This window comes from Stenella coeruleoalba (genome assembly GCF_951394435.1).
Source record: "Stenella coeruleoalba genome assembly, chromosome: 11".
Classification (NCBI taxonomy): domain Eukaryota; kingdom Metazoa; phylum Chordata; class Mammalia; order Artiodactyla; family Delphinidae; genus Stenella; species Stenella coeruleoalba.
Genome location: NC_137157.1, coordinates 92,826,606 through 92,848,700, shown reverse-complemented (window position 1 = coordinate 92,848,700; position 22,095 = coordinate 92,826,606). Strand labels below are relative to the sequence as shown.

Sequence of the window (22,095 nt, the reverse complement as noted above, 5' to 3'; positions counted from 1 at the left end):
TATCGAGCAAGGAGAACAGGCAGTTCATGCTCAAAAGATCTAAACTCCCTGATGGCTTTCAGGGAAGGGTTACTAAAGGCAACATTTGGGATGAAAGATGCAAGGTGCATAATTTCTTCTAATTAGTTGATGGTGAGGTAAGAGTGGTGTTTCAGAAATCTTAATCATCAACCTTCTGATTCCAATCTTCTCAGGTCTACATACTTGTGGTCTGCATGTTGTCACCATCCTCCAGGCAGGGAAGGGTATCTTAGTTTTGCTGAACAACTCAAAGATATGTATCAGTTATGTGTATCCTTTGAGGAGGAAATAGGACTGTCTTTTATCACTGAACTACTGTTTAAACTATCATTACTTTTCTTGTTTGCTTTACCTTTGTTTCTGTATGCCCTCACTTCCCTAGTTAACTACTTGTGCCCACTTTTTGGAACTCAGGGAAGACCTAGGAGACTAAAGCTTTTTGCTACAAACAAGAAACAGAGAACACGGAGGGGCCTTGGTACCTGGGAAGGCCCTGCAGGGCTCTGCTCAGTTTCAATCACACCTTTTCTTTGACACTCCTCAATCCTGAGGAGAACAGGGGCAAGACAAGAAAGGGAATAACGTTTTAGATAGAGAGGTTAATCGAACTCAGCAGGCGAACTTGGTTTTATAATTACTGGACAAAACGCAAGCATCTCCAGGACTATACAATTAGGTAATCGCAGAGCGGAAGCTTTTGGTAGAATAATCAAATCAAAAAGCTCCCTTTGATTATCAAAAGATAATCACTTTTGTCTGCCATACAGCTTTTACGGTATGATAGGCCTTGTGTTGTCTCTCTTTTGAGAGCTATAAATTCCTTTGGAATGCAACGCAAGACCAGAGAAGGGGCCAGGAGGAAGGAGGCATTAAACAGGGATCTACACAGAACAGGATGCTACATAGCTGTTTGGCCTCCCTATAATACTATTCATTGCCTAGAATGCTTGATGTACAAGTAGCTCTCTGGAACAGGTGGTAGAACTGGCTGATTGAAGAGTCAAGGTTCAGAAAACCATTAGAGACGAATACCAACAAATACAGAGAATTAATGACTTCAAACATGTCTTGGCAATTAATTAAAATGGAACAGAGATTACAGTCTAAATCTCAATTCAGTGTCCTTTTCCCTGCACCCACTGCCAACTGTCTCTGATCAAAATTTTACACTAGAATTTTCATACTTCAATTGGGCACTTCCTGTCAAGGTTGGTCATTAATCAGTGATTATTTTGTGTAAAAAAAATGGGATACTTCCCACAGCACCTGGTGCACAGTAAATGCCGGTTAAATGTTAACAAACGTTACCCTTTATTTTTAGCCTCTTTATTGGGGAAGACTGGCTTTATATGGTAATTAAATCTGAATTTACAAATGCAAATCTCAGGCAGAAAATTTTCTGGGGTGGAAAGATGGACTGTGCAGACTGCACGATGGTACAAATGAATAGATCCAGAGGTCTGAAACCAGTACAGGGGAGGAAAGGTATCTTCTAAGTTCTCTACTGGGACCGCTGTAACAAAAGAGATTAAGAATAGAAAAGCATACAAATGTGTTTGTTTTACGTGACATGGAGCCCTCATAAGGAAATGAAGATCCAAAAGATGGTTAAACCTGTTCTTTCACTGGGTTTGATGAAGAGTGGAAAGTCATGGAAAGATACGATAGGGCAGAGTATGAGCTAAGCGTAGTAAACTGGGAGAACTCAGCAATGCCTGTTCAGATTCCTCAGTGTGTCTTTCTTCCGGATAAAGGGAGGGCACCTTTCACATGATGGTTTATACCTGCTTCACAGGCAGGTCAGAGAGTCCTTCCTGAACATCCCATTTCTCAAATTCCTTCAGCTTAAAATATTCAACATGCCAAGGTGCCATACTTTGGGGTAGTGTGTCCTGAACACTGAGAATACTAATTCATCCTTTGATTTAAATTTACAGAAATAATGCAATCACATACAAGGCAAAGAATTAAAATTAAAAAGATTGTGGGCTTCCCTGGTGGCGCAGTGGATGAGAGTCCGCCTGCCGATGCAGGGGACACGGGTTCGTGTCCCGGTCCGGGAGGATCCCATGTGCTGCAGACTGGCTGGGCCCGTGAGCCATGGCTGCTGGGCCGGCGCGTCTGGAGCCTGTGCTCCGCGGTGGGAGGGGCTGTAAGAGTGAAAGGCCCACGTACCGCAAAAAAAAAAAAAAAAAAAAAAAAAGATTGCAAAACCTTAGCTGAAAACCTATCTGGGGAAAGAACCCAAAACAACTCACTGTATTCCCTATTCATTTTTTAATGGAAGTATGGTTGATTTACAATATTATATTAGTTTCAGGTGTACAACATAGTGATGAAATATTTTTAAAATTATAACCCATTTAAAGTTATTATAGAATATTGGCTATATTCCCTGTGCTATACAATATATCCTTCCAGCTTATTTATTTTATACATAGTGATTTGTATCCCTTAATCCCCTCTCCCTACCTTGCCCCTCCCCCTTTCCCTCTCCCTACTGGTAACCACTAGTTTGTTCTCTATATCTGTTAAGTCTGTTTCTTTTTTTTGTTATATTCATTTGTTTCATATTTTAGATTCCCACATACAAGTTATAGGATACATTATTTGTCACTATCTAAGCATAATACCTTCCCTCCAGGTCCATCCATATTGTTGCAAATTTCACTGTTTTTCATGGCTGAGTAATATTCCCTTGTGTGTGTCTGTCTGTGTGTGTATACACACACTACATCTTCTTTATCCACTCACTTGTTGGAAACTTATGCTGCTTCCATATCTTGGCTACTGTAAATAATGCTGCTATGAACACTGGGCTGTGTCTTTTTGAATTCGTCTTTTCACTGTTTTCCTTATTCTACAGCACACCTTTAAAATCAGGCAAACCAACCATAGTTCTGCCTTTCCTTTCTTTGACTCAACTGGCAACAGCACAACTTAAATGATTCTTGTTTCCCCTCCAGAGAAAGAATGCAAGGGGTCAGCAAAGAAGCCAAGGTAAGCTTATTTTTTCAAAAGCATCTACTAAGGAAAGACTTTTACATTAAAACTAGGTTTCCACTAAAAGCAGAATTACCATATGATCCAGCAATCCCACTCCTGGGCATATATCCAGACAAAACTATAATTCAAAAAGATACATGCACTTCTATGTTCATAGTGGCACTATTCACAATAGCCAAGACATGGAAACAACCTAAATGTCCATCGACAGATGAATGGATAAAGAAGATGTCGTACATATATACAGTGGAATACTACTCAGCAATAAAAAAAGAACAAAATAATGCCATTTGCAGCAACATGGATGCAACTAAAGATTATCATAGTAAGTAATGTAAGTCAGAGAGAGAAAGACGAATGCCATATGATATCACTTATATATGGAATCTAAAATATGACGCAAATGAACCTATCTGTGAAACAGAAACAGAATCATGGTCATAGAGAACAGACTGGTGGTTGCCAGGGGGAGGAGGTTGGGGGAAGGATCGAGTGGGAGGTTGGGGTGAGCAGATGTAGGCTTTTATATACAGAATGGATAAACAAGGTCCTGGGCTTCCCTGGTGGCGCAGTGGTTAAGAATCCGCCTGCCAACGTGGGGGACATGGGTTTGATCCCTGGTCTGGGAAGATCCCATGTGCCACGGAGCAACTAAGCCCATGCGCCACAACTACTGAGCCTGCACTCTAGAGCCAGCGAGCCACAACTACTGAGCCTGCGCTCTAGAGCCAGTGACCCACAACTACTGAAGTCCACGTGCCTACAGCCCATGCTCCTCAGCAACAGAAGCCACCATAATGAGAAGCCCGCGCACTGCCAACGAAGAGTAGCCCCCGCTCGCCGAAACTAGAGAAAGCCTGTGCAAAGCAACGAAGACCCAACACAGCCAAAAATAAAAAATAAATAAAATAAATGAAAACAAACAAACAGAAAAAACAACAAGGTCCTACTGTATAGCACATAGAACTATATTCAATATCCTATGATAAACCATAATGGAAAAGAATACTAAAAAAAAAGAATATAATCACTTTGCTGTACAGCAGACATTAACACAACACTGTAAATCAACCATACTTCAATTTTAAAATATACTGATTAAGGAAAAAAAAAAACCACTTGGTTTCCATTTAACCACCTGATGTTTGAACTCAACTACTGCCTAATAAAAAAGCAGCTTCCTCTCTTCCTATCAAACAGTAAACTCAGACTAAAGCAGGGATCCGGTAGTTTTGAGCTCTCAATGGTTTTTCCATCCACCCTTCTGAGTTCTTAGATGAGACTCTTACAGTAAAAGACAGATTTATAAGGGGGGGAAAAAGAAGACCAGAAGTTTATTAACATGTATACCTTAGGTATACATAGGAGATACCCAGAGAAAAATGAGTAACTCCTTAAGGTGGTTTAGAATTCAGGCTTAAATACCATTTTAACAGGGAAAGGGGAGAGAGGACGTAGGTCTCTTAAGGGATTATTAGGAAAGATGAATAGGCCTTTAAGAAATACATAGGAGATATGATAGTTTGTGACAAAGTTTGTTTGGCCAACGTGTCCACTTCTAGTCTCCTATCCCATGACGTCAATCTTCCCTGGTTGATAAAACTCTCGGGGAAGGGATTTATGATTCATGACAATTGTGTTGCTTTCAGATGATCTGTCTTTAGGCAGATAAGGGGAATTCAGAGACAGCTTTTCTCTGCATATGCTGGTTTTTAAGTGCCTACAGATCAAAATAATCAAGATGCCAAAGCGGCATATTTTGCAGTGGTATATTCTGCTACCCTTCAATATCATATCATATTGGGCTCTGCACCAGGAAAAGCAAGTTCATTTTTAAAGATAATTTGGAGGAGGAGAAGGGGGTGGCTCAGAGGCCACATCAGGACTCCTTCTAGGAGTTTATAAAAACAAGAGCAGGGCTTCCTTGGTGGTGCAGTGGTTGAGAATCCGCCTGCCGATGCAGGGGACACGGGTTTGTGCCCCGGTCCGGGAAGATCCCACATGCTGCGGATTGGCTGGGCCCGTGAGCCATGGCCACTGAGCCTGCGCGTCCGGAGCCTGTGCTCCGCAACGGGAGAGGCCACAACAGTGAGAGGCCCGCGTACCGCAAAAACAACAACAACAAAAAAAGAGCAATCAGAAGCACAAATTGTGAAACTGAGCAGGACCCTGTGGGGCCCTCCTGAGCACAAAAGCCCTCCTATCTCCTGTTCTTGTTTGTAGAAAAAGGCTTTAGTCTCCTAAGCCTTCCCAGAGTTCCTACTAATTAGGGAAGAGAGGGAATTCAGAAACAAAAGAAAAGCAGTTAAGCAAGAAAAGCAATGATAATAGTTCAGTGGTAAAACAGAATCCTAGTTCCTTCTCAAGGGATATACCTAACAACCTGATGCATACCTTTGAGCTGTTCTGTAGAAACTAAGATTCCCAGCCCCCCAACCCAAGTAGAGAATGGTGACTGCATGCTACCCACAAGCATGTAGAACCCAGACTGGCTAGAACCACAAGGTTAATGATAAAGACTCCTGAAACACCACTCTGTTACCTTACCACCAACCAATCAGAAGAAAGTCAAGCACCTTGCAGCTCTTACCCCAAATGCTGCCTTTAAAAAAACTTTCTCCTGAAAGCTATCAGGGAGTTTGGGTCTTTTGAGCACAACTGCCCATTCTTCTTGCTTGGCACCCTGCAAATAAATGCTGTACTTTCCTTCACCACAACCCGGTATCAGTAGATTGGCTTTGCTGTGCAGTGGGTAAGCAGACCCAACTTTTCCTTATTCTGTTCCCAATCACAGGTATTGTCAGCATTGCACTAAGCAACAGCCGTTCTCAAACCTCTCTTCCAAAGTTGTATTTTATTTGAAATGCAAACAATAAAGGTGGGTTTCGTTGTGTCTGAAACACGACATTCATATATCATAGCAAAGCACAATCAACTGTTTTAATTTCTTGCTGAAGAAATGACACTTGTATTTTCCACTGTTTTATTATAAAAATCAACATTTCATTTGTTACAACTCAACTTATTGTAATAATCAAAAAGGGGATTTATACAAGGTATTTTTATACAGTTTAAAATTAAAGCACTTATTTTACAAAAAGGGGGAAGTGAATAGTGGACAAGGGCTGACCAAATGTTGGTCATTAAAATATAAATACATCCTTGCAAAGCACCATCGTACCAAAGTCCATGAACAAGAAACACCAGCTGACTTTAAGACAATGACGAAGATTAAAGCTTAAGAAAAAATTTAAAAACACAGAGGATAAAACATCTGAAAGCAGCACCAGATCCTTCACTTGCAAATAAGGCTAGTCCAGCTTAAGCATCTCAGTATCCTCTTTACTCTTATTATAATAAAATGTCCTCAACGAAGCCCAGATACTTAATTTCATGTAATGTTAGGTTTAATCAGACTTTCTTTGCTTTATTTTCTTTTTAATATTCAATATTTAGGCATTGATATTTAGAGAGACATATACATAGAGATCTATCTATATATATTTATCTATATCCCTGCCCTTATATTTGATTTAAAATTTTTTTTTAATAATTAAAAAAACTTCTTTCTTTTAAAAAAAGAATGGACAGTTAAGCAAAAGCACATTGTATAATTCTTTGGTGTTAACTACTGGGCAAACCCTAAGTAATGGGAAATCTAAAAGTTAGTTAGGGCTATATTCCACTTCTGAGTACAAGATATCATTTAGTTTATAATTCTACCTGTAAAGTCATGATGATTTTTTTCAGCAATAACTTAAGAATGGTTTAAGAATGCCTTATGAAAAAAAACACCAAAACCAAAAAACCAGTAAAGTTTACCTTGACTGAAGAAGGGTGAAGTCAGTAATTTCATTCTAAATCATCTAGATTAACCGAAGAATCTACCTCCCTCTCCGCTCAGGTATAGGCTTAGTTTAACAAAAGGCAGAATCCAATCAAACAAATATCCTGAGTATATGGTTCACAATTTAAAAAATCTTTTAAAATTATAACAGTAAAATGCTATGCTTTAGGGTCCAAAGTCCTTTAAAAGTTTGAGAATTTGAAAAGCTAAATTTTGAGCCTATTGTGAAATGATGCAATCCCAGAAGTCAGAAACCAACCATATGCTACTAGTACTTTGTAAAATCATGTTATTTCTCTTGGTTCATTTTAGGTTTGGGATAAGGAAAGGGGTACCAAATAAAATTAAATTTCTTGAGTTTAAGAATTCTGAGCACATGTTTTAAACAATGCTTGATTATGAACTTCTTTACGACTCAGTCCATGTCTACACTCAGTGTACAGTCTCATTTACTGATGCTCAAACATTTGTCAGCCATCTGATAATCACATACTCATACCCACACTCCAGACATACTATTCATGTCATTATTCAGAATGAAGTACTGCGCTTATTAAAAGTTTGACGTACTTGGGGGGCGTGAAAAGGCCAAGATGTTTGCTCCTGAATCTTGTTAGATGTGTAATGGCCATAGCCAGCACGCTGCTTTTATGGCACGCAAATCAATGAAGTGGCCAGCTTCCCCCTGCAAGAGATACAGCAATTTTAAAAACTGCACTTTTGGGCTTCCCTGGTGGCGCAGGGGTTGAGAGTCCGCCTGCCGAAGTCGTGCCCCGGTCCGGGAGGATCCCACATGCCGCGGAGCGGCTGGGCCCGTGAGCCACGGCCGCTGAGCCTGCGCGTCCGGAGCCTGTGCTCCGCAACGGGAGAGGCCACAACAGTGAGAGGCCCGCGTACCACAAAAACAAAAACTACTTTTAAGAATCTAGTCGAGGCACAGGACTTGACAGAGAAACAATAGCAGCAGACCTCTCACAGAGCCAGGCTTGCTTAAGGCAAGCCTTTCTTTTGTACCAAAAGTAAACAGGCTCTGTACTATGATTACTGCTATCAGGTCACATAAATATACAGTTCATTAAGGGATTAAGTCACAGTTACTAACCCTACATGAAGTGTTCTTCATTAATGAGCTTTTACAGCAAAACAAAAAAATTTTCCCTCCAAACTAACTGCTATCTAATAAGGATGGTGGCGATTTTTATACCTTAACAATGTCTTAATATCAAATGAGTTGGTTGTATACAAATGATTGACTTTGGAGTATTTTTAAATGATGAAAACATATAATCCTCAATCATCTTAAAATTTTACTGCTCAAAAGCCCCCACCCCCAATTACTGGCCGATATTAGATGAAAATGTACTGTAAAGACTTCATTTCTAAATACATATCAACCCTTTAGAATAGTTGTTCTCAAACTTATTGAAGGGTCAGATAAGCTCTTGGTGGTATATCACAAAGTATTTTTATATTAAAATTAAAATAATGATAATTTTCTGCTAAACATATAATATCTCATGATATGCTAGTTAGAAGAGTTATAGCAAGTGTCAGAGGCATAACAAAATTTCCTGAAAGAAAAATTAATATTGAGAAATTCTATGCCTTAACTGTTTTTTACATTGTGAATATGCTATTATCTGATATAAGCAACAAAATCCTTTGGGCCACTGTTCAGAAAACCAGGGCTCTGCAGAAGCCAAGTTCAAGATTATAAAAGCTCAGAATTATAAAAGACCACTTCAGTGAAGAATAGCTTACTACAGGGCACAGAAAGCATGCTATGCTGAAGTTCAATTCTCAGATAATTTTAATGACATCAGTAAGTGGGCGTACTTCACGTCATACAATCACAATGAATACTTTTGCATTTAAGGAATATAATGAAATTTTATTCATTGCCCCCCAGCATGGATGATTCTAGCAATACTCCAAATTCAAAACACTTTTTCCCTTTTTCCCCTGATTTGTGCTCTCATATATTAATTTTTTATTTTCCAATTAAAGACCTTGTGTTTAATAATCAAGATAGTCTACTTTTAAGCTTAACTGTCCATATAATCTGAGGGTCAATAAATCTTTCCTGAATTTTGACAATCCTCTCGTTTGAAAGGTACTCCCCAAAATGTTAAGCATCCATCTCAAATACCAAGAAAGAGGATTCTGAGATTAAGCTGAACTGCCTTCAAATAATTTCAAACAAATTGGCACACAAATTAGTATTTTGCAAGAAGAGGCCATTGCCATCGCAGTACAAGCACTTGAACTGAGATATAACAAGGCAATATTCTTCTTAGTTCATTATAGTGCAAGTTTCCACATGGGAAGCCCACCAGATAAAGATGCACATTAAAAAATGTAAACATATAGAATTCTCAGATTCTAAGTGATACCCAGTTATTGCTAACCTTTCCATCTTCATTTGAGCATCAAGTGCCCTTGTGTGTCACAGAACGCAACTTCAATGTCCATTTTGTTAGAACTTGAGCACTCTGTTCCATCAACAGGAAGAGTTAACACTCGTCTGACTGAAATGCAAGATACTAATGGATTACCATTTATTTATACGCAAAATCAAGTGCACCTGATTCATATAAGGTACTCCCAATAATCTAAGCATTACTCTGAAACTGTGTTTTTTTCTCTTTAAAAAGATTACTTAGGTATATTTTTAAATTGCTTAAACAGTTAGTTCACCTCTATCAAAATTCTGAATCCCTTCTTCCACTGTTTTCTCTTCAGTCCTGAAATCCAGAGAGGCCTCAACAAAACAGAATTAAAAAAAAAAAAAATCATTCGATAACAACTGACCAACATCTGTTAAGGTAAAAATACATTAGTTTAAAAACACATTCAACTTTAGCAGAGAAATTCTGGAAACATGTAAAAAGCAGGAAACCAACTTCTGGCAAGGTGGCAGAGCAGTGCTAGAATCATTCCACAGGTCAGCCCTGATAGCTGAAGATGAAGCAGCCCCAGTACCACACAGGTCAGGCAGATTACATAAGAGCCTTCCAATATTCCCCTCCACCCAAGTTCTGACAGCTGAGAAGTTAACAGTTTGCCTTCTCATGTAATCCATATTGTTAAATTTGTTAAATCGTCTTAATCCATCATGGAATAAGAGAGAAGACACATAAAAAATATATGAGGTGATTATAAGAATAATTCATGGATAATTTGAAAACAATCTAACATTCACATTAGGTAACAGAAAGATATTAAACTCATGTCACACGTTAGAAGAGGTATGTATGTAGAGATCATTCTGAGAAAAATTGGCCTAAAGAACATGAAAATGTCACCAACAGTTAATAAAGGGAAAACCCAACGATAACAAAAAAATTCTCTTTTTAAATAGATTGTCTCTAACCGGAACATATTTAAATGGTTTACTAGGAAAGATACATATAAAAATGATTTCATATTGTGATATTATATGCTGAAAGTACTGCAAGGATATATGATTAATTTACAACAAAAACTTAATGGTTAAATTTGTAACTCTTAAACATTTTCTATATGTGTTGTACAAAGACATTTTAATGAGCATTAAAACAATCTTGGAAGTAAAGAGGAGCAATAACATGTCTAACCTTTGATCATTATGCGAACACAGCAGTCCAAATGAAGAGCTAAGCTGACTGGGGTATGGAGCTAGTAGAAATATTAAAATGAAACCTTAATTAGAAAATTCCATTTTATCAATCCTCAGATAAAAAACTGTGAATAAATTATGGTATTTTGGCAAAATACCCTACAATACTGCTAGGGGAGGAAGCAAGGTGAAAACATCCAGGGAAAAAAATTAATATATGACAGAGGGGTGAGTTTTAAGGTAGGGATAGAAGACTTGCACAACAAACGGCCCCATAGCATCTTACCAGACAGCTGATCTCTCCCACAACAGCAGCACCCCAAATGGATTTTTATAAATATCTATTTTCCTCGATAAAACTGTTGGATTCCTAGAGAAAACAAAGCCCTTTATCCAAAGTTAGTATTAATTCTTTTTTTTCCTTTCATTTCTTAAATCTGCTGGCCTTCAAATGTTAGTTAACATGAAGGCCATTTGGCTACTTCCAAGTATCTATAGTTTGCTGCTCTGAGATGGACTTTAATTTTTTTTCTTCTTTTTTTTTTTTTTGGTATCAATAAAGCCCAGACATTCCTGGTCAGTGATGCCTTTATTATTCCTGTTTCCTTTGTACTCAGTCACTTCACTGGGTTTAAGGCATGCTTTGTGTATTTAGTTTGCAAAAATAAAACTTTTAGTACAAATTTATTTTTTATACAAATTTTTATGGCACAAGCAGCAAATGTGCTGTTTTAAGAAAATATATAAATATCTTTTCCTTCTGTACAAATATCTCCAGTATGCCCTAACCCATTTATAATTTTTATCTGTACATGGTCTGCCTCACCCTTCTCGAAGAGCTCCCTCCCCCCCTCCAGATCTCAACCGATTTCGTGTTTACACTTTCGTGTGGGAGGCAGTCAGAGGAGGAGGGCCCCTCCTCAGGAGGAGTCTGTACAGGGAGAGGGCGGCGGCGGGTAGAGGTGATGAGAGTAGCTCCTCTCTGTGTATGGAGAAGGTGGGCAGCTTTCATAGTTCTCTTCTGCGGACAAGTACTGGCTTCGGGGCGTGGGAGGCGGAGGCACAGGCTCTGAGTCATAGTTCAAGTCACTAGTGTAGCCCTTGGCTGTGGCCACTGAGGTCATTATTCTCCGGCTGGGAGCGTAGTCACTGTCACAAACATCTGTGCTGCAGGGTGTGGTGGGCGGTGCAAAGTGCCGGTAACTGTGCGGCCTGTAGCTGGCATAGGGAGAAAATCAGGAGAGGCTGAGTCAGGCTTCTGGAGAGGTGGTTTTCTCTATCAGAATACAGAGGTATTAAACGCAAACCTCACCTGCAAGACGATAAGCTACTACAATTTAATGCTGAACCAACCAAGAGGCAGTTTTCCATGGCAGATTGGAGGAGGAAGATAGCATGTGTTTCATATTTGTAGATAAAATGTGATTAGAGGCAATTAAAATTGGATAGAATGGGAATGCAGAGGTGAACCCATTCTAGCCTCTGGGTGTGCGCTTGTATCTTTAAGTTACCCTGTATCATAGAATAAAAAAGAACTATTCAAAGTTGTATTTAATGGTCATCTTTGGAAAATCAGTTATACATTTTGGATTTAGTCTATAGAGTGGACCTCACCAACTTCTGCCTCTCCATGATCTGTGAGAAGAATGGGTCTTTATTATCTTACATTACTCAAACATGTTAGCATTCTCTCAATACTCCTTAAACGATCTATGATTTACCTGATGAATAATTTAATGATATCTGAAGACTTCACTCTCTCTTTGCAACTCAAATACTGTACAAGCCAGGCTGAATTTTGGTAGACAGCCTAAGGAGCTTATCTATCCCATTATTATTACTATCAGCAAAGGAAAATTGCTGTGGTTTGGGGGAAGGAGTGTTGATTCCCTGTATGTAGACAAGCATATTGTCATAAGAGTGGCTCTAACTGAACATCAAAATGATAAATTCTAGGTATCCATACAGGACCAGTGAATTTTCTAATACGTATTTCAGAGTCCTAATTTATTTTTTACACCTTTTAAGCTACCTTTTCAAGTAATCTATAGCTGTTAAGTCAAGTTTGTAGCGTGGCTAACTAAAGAAAAAGGCACTGGAAAGAGAGAAATATACTAGTGAAAATAAGAGCTGACAAATTGCTGGCTTTTCTATCATTTCTACTTCTATCTATGACTTCTTATACCATTCATAGTCTAAGTATAGTAAAGCTGATCTTATTTCATATTTATCTCAATCAAGATTTATTTATATGCTTTCCCATCAGACAAAATGACTGCAAGAGTAGGGCAAGAGCAAGTGTAAAACTGAAGGAACGATTTATAAAATACCTAGCGATACAGAGTGCCAGATAACACCTCAGGATAAAAGCCATGTGAGGCAAGCCCTCAGTGGTATGAAAAGAAATGGCTGCAAAAGACCACAAGTTACATGACCTGCCAAGCAGGTTCTCAAGCATTTTTACTACCAGTACTGACATGATGTCATAGTATTTTTTAGGTCTTATCTTTCTGTCCAATCAGGTGGCGAGCCTTGGAGAAATTTCTTGGCTCTACATTTAAAAGGCCCAAATTCCATTTTCATGGGAGAAAAAAAAAAAAAAGAGGAGAGAACGAAAGGAAACAGAATTAACAAAATTCTTTTAAGTTCCACAAACTTTAAGTTAGACAAAAATTTCAACAAATGATAAAAAGTTTCACTCTGAAGAAATAAATTGGGCTTGAGATGTGGGAAATGGTTAAATAAGAATTGTTTTTGATGCAATTATGTTTACTTGAACCAAACAGTGTTTTATTCAACTTAAGGAAATTAATTTTTTTAAAGTAAAATTTTAGGTCTTTCCTTTTGTTTTTTCAATTTTCAGGTTTCTGCCTTTCTATTTGGCTTTTTAGAACAAACCTGTGGTAGGGAAAGCAACATTTACAATAAAACATAAAAACAATCAGTTCAGAGCCAAGCCTATCTTATCCATAAACTGAATGAGAATTGTGAATGAGATACTATAAACAATTTCCACTTGCTTTCTACACATCTATGAAGTTATATATCAGGGCAATCTGACTGGAATGCTAGAAAACACCTGATCTCGAAGATAATAGGCACTTGAGGGATGCCAATAAACACTGGGCACTAAGTGAAGAGAGAGTATAAGTTTTTGACTTTCTGCTGGCCTCTCGAATAAGACGAAAGATGACACACGAGGACTTAACTTGCTCATCCCTATGCTCTACGGCCTCACGAATCAGCACAAAGGCATAATCCTCCCATTTCTGGCTTACAAATACATTTCAGTTATTTTAGTGAGTCATGATTTATTCCATGCAACTATATGAGAAACTTTTCATTCCAGATTGTAATAACATATGTAAGCAAGAGGTGAACTTAAGCTTCTCTCAACTCTTCTCAAATTCTGTTCCCTTAATACTCCTGCTGTTTTAGAGTTCTCGTAACGCTCCAAACCTTAGTTTTATCCCAATATTCCACTGAAGACTATCAATCAAACCTAACCTCAGCAGTAACCTTTTTGCAATCAAGTCACTTTGTGGGGTAACTTCCTTAGAATACTGCCAAAGCCTGGGGGCTCTACCTTAATACTTTAAAAGACAGCATTTTTGACTCTCTTTAAAAAATGTATAGTGCCCTGAAGACCCGAACAGACATTTTTCCAAAGAGGAAATGCAGATGGCCAACAGGCACATGAAAAGATGCTTGACACTGCTATCATCAGCAAAATGCAAATCAAAACCACAATGAGGTATCACTTCACACCTGTCAGAAGGGCTATCATCAGAAAGAACACTAATAACAAATGTTGGCAGGACGTAGAGAAAAGGGAACCCTTGTATACTGTTAGTGGGAATGCAAATTGATGCAGCCACTGCGGAAAACAGTATGGAGGTTTCTCAAAAAACTAAAATAGAACTATCATATGACCCAGCAATTCCACTCCTGGGTATGTATCTGAAAAAATGGAAACACTAATTTGAAAAGATATGTGCACCCCAATGTTCCCAGCAGCATTATTACAATTGCCAAGATATGGAAGCAACCTAAGTGTCCATCAACACATGAATGGATAAAGATGTGGTACACACACACACACACACACACACACACACACACACACACACACACACAAAATGGAATACTATTCAGCCATAAAAAAGACATTTTGCCATTTGCAGTAACATGGATGGACTTGGAGGGTATTGAGTTAAGTGAAATAAGTCAGACAGAGAAAGACAAATACTGTACCATATCAATTATATGTGGAATTTAAAAAATACAACAAACTAGTGAATATAACAAAAAAGAAGCAGGCCCACAGATACAGAGAACAAACTAGTGGTTACTACTGGGGAGACAGAAGTGGGGAGGGGCAATTTAGGGGCAGGGGAATAAGAGGTATAATATTTTAGGTATAAAATAAGCTACAAGGATATATTGTACAATACAGGGAACAGCCAATATTTTATAATAACTATAAATGGAGTATAACCCCTAAAAATTGTGAGTCACTATACTGTACACCTGTAACTTATATAGTATTGTACATCAACTATACTTCAATTTTAAAACTGTATAATGCCCCAAAAGAAAAGGATTTGTGGTAGGGGCAATATCAGCATTCCAAGATAAGATGCCTGTTCTCTCTTGGTGACCATCATCTATTCATTCAGGGCTACAGCAAACTCACAACTAGAATACTTGCTTCTAATAAATACTTTGATTTATGCTGGAGGAGGATGTGTATTACCTGTAGGACCTATGAGTGGAAGGACTGTTTGAAGAATAACCAAATTCCATAGTGTAATGTGATCGCTCTGTGGCCGGGGATGGCGGAGGGTTCAAAATCTAAAAGGAAAAATAATCAAATTATTGAAATAAGAATAGTCTATTCCAGACAAGAGACTATTAGCCTTTTTTCAACTTCTTTTTCTTCATCTCTGTTCCTATTACTTTCCATTACACTAGTAGCACAATCCTGTTTCAAAGAACTGACCTAAAATAGTACTTCAGGACTGTGGCTCTCCACCCCCCAGGACACAATTTCATTATGGCTGGATAGCACAAGGTGATGAGAAGGAAATCTGTAATCTACAAGTCACTGGTTTAAGTGCAGCACAACTGGGTTCTGAGTTTTTAAAATTATAAATGTTTAGAGAAAAATTACTGACTTAGGAGAAATACCAGGTGTGCTTCTCCTCTTGGGAGGTCATGGAATGAAGGTCCTTAGCCTCTCAGGAGGTACTATTCAATAGTTCTACTTTTACCCAGTATATGAAATTAATGTCAGTGTTTTCAAATATGCTGGTTGCTACACAGTAAACTTAAGGAAAGATTTCTAAGTGCTCACGTGGTGGTAAATCCTTTGAGCCTTATATACCTAAATTCTATACTAAAAAACTTTTTATATTACCATCACTGAGTACCCACATTTAAATAAGTTAAAAGTCTAAGATCCTGTTTATCTTAGTATTCAAAGTGAACAAAGGAAAACAGACTGCTTACTGCAGGGAAGTAAGTGCCTTTGGTGCTTGAAGAACTACTTGACGATGCTCCTGTGACATGAGCTCGGTCATAAGGGGGTCCGCTGCTTCCCCCCATGATACTGAGGGAGCTTATCATTGATTTACCTCGAGACATTCCTAAAATGAAAGAGGATAATACTGAAGTTGAACAAGATCTATAAAAATGCATGAAATAATTTTATTCAGTACTAAAATTACAGATACCAATAGTCAAATAGTTTGGCTTTAAAACAATTTACGCCCTCTTTTCCCAATAACAATTGAAAACACTTAATGGAAAAGAGAAACAAATGTTCCCTAGAAGTGGACACTTCCACTGAGAGCTGGCCTAGAACAAGGCCAAGAATAGCTCCCAGCCCTTCCTCTTCCCCAGAATGGAAGCAGAGCTCTTCAAACTGAGAGGTTTTCAACCTCTTAGAGGATCTGAGAAAGAAAGAACTGTGGAGAGTGGAGGCTGCAAAGCAGGGCAGACTAAGTAACAGATCTGCTCAAAAGAAAACTAAACCCATTTTTAAGGGCATAAATTCACTGTATGGAAGATTATTGCTTTATCTACTGGATGCAAATGTTGTTGGAATCACAACTACAATGCTAAAGAAAAAATTCCATTTTTTCAAAGTGACTTCCCAAATTCCACTAACAAAGTTGGGTATGGTAACAAGGAATCATTAACAGTTTTTAAAATCACATGTTTCCTTAGAGTTAACATCCAGAATAAGTTCTTATTTTCACAGGGCTCTTGGCCTGGTATTATCTTTCTCCATATTCATCACAAGAAAGGCTTCCTTTCACTGAGGGTACCAAAATGCATTGAAAAGAAAGCTGGGGCTTCCCTGGTGGTGCAGTGGTTGAGAATCTGCCTGCCAATGCAGAGGACACGGGTTCGAGCCCTGGTCCGGGAGGATCCCACATGCCGCGGAGCAGATAGGCCTGTGCGTCACAGCTACTGAGCCTGTGCTCTGAAGCCCGCGCGCCTAAAGCCCGTGCTCCACAGCGGGAGAGGCCACCGCAATGAGAAGCCCGCGCACAGGAACGAAGAGTGGCCCCCGCTCGCCACAACTAGAGAAAGCCCACTCGCAGCAACAAAGACCCAACGAAGCCAAAAATAAATAAATAAATTTATTTTAAAAAAAAGAAAAGAAAAGAAAGCTGTACGTCCCTAGAGCAATATGGTCTCTCTCAAGTATAGAACATCTGGTAACTTGGCTATGTTTGAACAAAACCTACTCCCACTGTCATCACCTAAGTTAGGAGAAAACGTAAGATGATATATACCTCCCTGCTATCACTCAGGTATTTCTAAATCTCTGTTTGCTGAAAAGGAATCTTTATCCATTTTTTGGCCTCCTTTAATTCCTGGGCTCAGTAGTACTGAGGTCTCTTGGTAGTGAACCTAAAGAATTGTGGTTCATGACTCTTTTCACCAAATGACCAGCTGATTCATTTTCAGTAGAGCACATCCGGAAATGCAGTATATGCAGTAAATGTATTATATATAAATGCTTGTATGTACATATATTTGCTTTATATCCTTTGGCAATTTCTACCAAACCATACCTAAGGACTTCTGTGTAAAGAGAAGGTGCTAAAAGTAAAAGAGAACATTTGTTCTTATAATTGTTTAAACCCAAAGCGGTCTACGTTGACATAGACTGTAGGCAGTATTCTGTTTCCATAATGGAAATGTGGCAATCTTGCCAGGACCCAAGACCTGATTCTCAATGGATCAGTCTCAGCTCACCTGGAAGGGATCCTGACAAAGAGCTTGGGTGTGGCACATAACCAAGGGGCACAGAAGCTGGTCCATGAACTACATAGTCATTAGTCATGGTTTCCCCATCGCCCTTCATACGTGGACACAACATCCTCTGGCAAATAAAGTATATGGTTCCAGACACAAAAATGGTAACAATTACTCCAATAACTGAACCAACTGTATTGGTGGCCTGTGGTGCTGGCTCCTCAGTTGGATCTAAAATGGGAATACAGTACAATTATATAATGGAAAAACAACTGTAGGTCCAAAATAGTAATTAAAAAGAGGCTTGCAAGCAGAATGTGAGGCTAATGAAGACAACTCATAAACACTTTTCTCTTTTATGAATACATATACATCATGCCCCATGGATATATACATAAATGTCACTGTTAGGAATCAAAACGAATTATCCTTAAGTGAAAACAGACATAGAATACATTGGGAAGTATAATTGTAAATCAATAACAAAAATGTTAATTATAGATTTAAACACCATTAAGAAGCTTAAAACCACATATATAGATAAAATCTATCCTAGTTCATTCTGTATATCATAAAAATCAATAAGGTTACTTTGGAATTTCAGAGAAAATTTTAGGGTCAGAAGGGATGGACCTGGAAAAGTCATCAAATGTTTTACCTGGAATGGTAAGGAAGCCAAAATCAGCTCTGAGCTTGATTTTAGGTCTGAAAAGTGACATTTAGGCCTGGTGAAGAGAAAGTAGAAGCTACAGATGAGCATTAGCTCTCAGGCCCAACATACTGCTGCCTTAAGGGGGGGTCTAGTTGCCTGAGGGCAAGGAATATAAGGTCTCTGATACGTGAGTACCCGAGGACTCAGAAAGGAAAGCCAGAGCATGAGATGCCCATGGCATCTATATTCATGGAATCCCTGATCTATCTGATCTGAGAAGCAGAGGGCATCAATATTAGAGGTAGAGGGAAATAGCAAAAGGGCTCATCAGATTCAGAGCATTACTCTTCTATTCAGAAGGAAAATCCTTCCATTTTGAAGTCAGACTATATTTCGCAATTGCAGATCCTTTAAACACCTTCCTTCTGTTTCATCTTGCCTCAAAAGCACCCATCCACATAGCTAACTCACCCTATGATTAAATCCAAGAAATGAGAGAAAACATCACTACGTTACATAATATGTAGGGGCTGCCAGTCCCATATTATCACCTATGGACTCTGAGGCAGACTCCTTAGTCCTTGTGAGCAACAGCCCATCTTTCTCATTCTTTTTCAGCGCACTGGCATTCCTTTCTAATGCCAACCTTCAAGAAAGAACAGTTTACACTCACCATCTCCAATTCTTAGTCTCTGGGTCACATCTTAACTCACTGAAATTAGACTTCTGTCCTCACTACCACAATGAAACTCGTCTGAGAAGGTCAAAGTTCTCCTATTTGCCATAGTCAATAAACTCTTCTTCTCACTAACATTTCTACACATTCGATATTGCTGACTCCTGTTTTCTTCTCAAAAATTCCTGATCCTTCCCGGATACCGCGCTCTCAGTTTTACCATCTGATTATTTGTTCTGTTTCCTCTTGCTGGCTTCATTCTCTTCTGTCTGCCTCAAGTGCAGGTGCTTCCCCAGAGTTCTGTCTACCACCTGCTATTTCCCTCCGCTGCTTACTCTCCCTAGGAGATTTCGTCTACTGCCTCAGCTGTAATTAACGTTAATAAACTAAAAAGCCCATCTCTCTCTCTTGAGCTACAGACCCATATAGTTAACTTTCTGAATAGCTACAATAAGATACCCAACGGGCAACTTCAATGCAACATAATCCCAACTGAACTCATAGTCACCATCATTTGTCAATGTTTCCTAGACTCCAGGGTAAGGTAGATCATAAATAAATGATGGCACCTGTAGCAAATTAAAGGAATTTAAATTAAATTTAAAACAAAAATAAACTAATTAAAAATCTACATCAGCTAAACATGACATCCACAGTCAAGATACAAAATGATACTTGGGTTCTTAGTCTCTGACATATATTCTGGTTTATGACTCCAGTCACTCAATGAGGTAACCTGTGAGTCAACCTAGACTTATCAACTCTAAGTGGTTACCAAACCCTTTTTATTCTATTTCTGGAATAACTTTGAAATCTATCCCCTCCCTCCTTTCCACCACCACCGCTCCCCTTGATTTAGACCTCCACCGTCTTCTGCTGGAACTACAATAGCCTCCAAAGCATTTTAAAATTATAGGCTGCAAGTCATTAGATGGTAAAAACTTAGTGGGTTGAAAGCAGCATTTTGAAACAGAAAACTTCAGAATGCATTCCACACAATATAGGTAAATACTGTTGTATGACACTTTCATTTGTGTGTACTCACATCTTTGTATTCCTCTTGATGTGGTCAAAAAATTTTCAACTCTAAAACCAATCTAAAAAATTTCCCTGCCATAATCTTATCACCTCCAATGCATCTGCTTTACAGCTTTCACAATTATGCAGCCATGCCAGTCCTTCACTTAAGTTTTTCAATGGCGTTCCGTTATTCTGAAATACTGTCTAGACTCTTTAGAGGAAAAGCAAAATCCTTCGTGATCTCAACTTTACATATGCTACCTCCAGCTGACACCCCTCAAGACAGGAGACTGTATTTTGGCAGTCCAATTTACATGTAACTTCTCAAAGGTGCTTGTTTCACTCTGGTTTTGAGCAGGACAGGACAGTCCCTCTGCCTGGAATGCAATCTCTCCACTTATCCGCATAAGTAACGCTATTCACTGACCAACACCCACCAACCTTATGCACCATTTTTCTAAGACGTTTTCCCTGAAACCCATCTTCATTCCTAAAGATCTGACTACTTTCTTCTTTGTGCTAATCCTTGTATAGATCTCTATTACAGCACATTTAATATCATTTATCACACTCCTTTATCAAGTACCTACTATGATCCAAGCTGTATGTTTTATATACATTAAATCATTTAATTTTCTCACAACAGCCATGCTAAATATTATCTTCATTTTAAAGATGGAGGGCTTTCCTGGTGGCGCAGTGGTTGAGAGTCCGCCTGCCGATGCAGGGGACACGGGTTCATGCCCTGGTCTGGGAGGATCCCACGTGCCACGAAACGGCTGGGCCCATGAGCCATGGCCGCTGAGCCTGCGCGTCCGGAGCCTGTGCTCCGCAACGGGAGAGGCCACAACAGTGAGAGGCCCGTGTACCGCAAAAAAAAAATAAATAAATAAAATAAAGATGGAAAAACTGAGGCCTAACAAGAGCAAATAACTGCTGGTAAGCGGTGAAGTTAGAATTCAAACCCATCTCTGCCTGGCTTTAAAATCCCTCTTCTTACTACTACCTCCAACCACAGAGGACTTTGAGAACCCTGGTACAGGTACCATGCATCCCCAGCACACAGTAGGTATTCAGCACATGTTTGCTGAATAAATGGATAGTTTCCAAAAATTTTAGTGAGTCTCCCATTTGAATTTTGTAAAAATACCAGCTTAAAGTCTTTGTTAAGATTAAAGAGCTTTAAAATGAGTTCTGTCTAAACTCCACAAACAGGGTAGGTAGACCTGGCTTGTGTTGAATTCCATTCAGAACTGTTTGTCAATTTGGGATATATTTTATGTTAGGACATTAGTCAATAGTTATGAACTCTGAAGAAACACAGGTTATTTAGCCTAAGGTCTCTAGACCTAGGGGTATAAGGTGGCTCACGTATCCTCAGGCTGCATTTTAAGGAAGCTCTTAAAGTCACTGGTAGAAAATTACCCAGAAAAAAAATGGGAGATTTTAAACATGGACCAATGTTCAGAAACTCTTAAGTTTAGACCACTGATTGATTTCTACATATCTAAACTGAGAATTTCCTAACTTTAGTTTTGGCAAAACAATATTCTTTTCTGATGCTTTACTAAATGTTTCTGTGAAGATTTTTGTACATAAGAAAACTACTGTCTTTAAGAAATTATTAAATACAAAATGTAAGAAATCCCTGGTACAAACAACTAACTTAATAACTTGTTTCTTAATAAGGAAATACTGGTTGTAAGTGAACCTCACACATAAAGAAAAGGCAAAGTACTATAAAACTTCTCCCTTAAGAGTAATAAACAAGGTTTTAGTCATACTTACAACAATCCAGTTCATCTGATTTGTCGCTGCAATCTAAATTATGATCACATTTCTTGTGTTTTCCAATGCACTGACCGTTGGCGCAGCGGAATTGATCAATTAAACAAAGCACTGAGGAAAAAAATGCAAATAGTTTTCTTATTTTTGCTACCATGTAAAGGTAAACTCTGGCAAAAGTCAAAAAGTGCTTTCTGGGGCTTCCCTGGTGGTGCAGT

The 22,095-nt window shown here is 38.7% G+C and overlaps 1 protein-coding gene across 3 annotated transcripts in view; it reads right to left on the bottom strand.

Annotated features, from left to right (window-relative positions):
* Positions 1-4,812: 4,812 nt before the first annotated feature.
* LRP6 (LDL receptor related protein 6) overlaps positions 4,813-22,095 on the bottom strand; it is a 178,086-nt gene continuing 160,803 nt past the window's right edge. For all 3 annotated transcript variants that reach the window (XM_079936851.1, XM_079936850.1, XM_079936852.1), the window contains 5 exons: positions 21,881-21,991; positions 17,745-17,975; positions 15,984-16,120; positions 15,229-15,326; positions 4,813-11,690 (listed from right to left, as the gene is read on the bottom strand). In XM_079936851.1, coding sequence (XP_079792977.1) covers positions 11,393-11,690; positions 15,229-15,326; positions 15,984-16,120; positions 17,745-17,975; positions 21,881-21,991 — 875 coding nt within the window. In that variant the 3' untranslated portion in view covers positions 4,813-11,392. The remainder of the gene's footprint in view (positions 11,691-15,228; positions 15,327-15,983; positions 16,121-17,744; positions 17,976-21,880; positions 21,992-22,095) is intronic.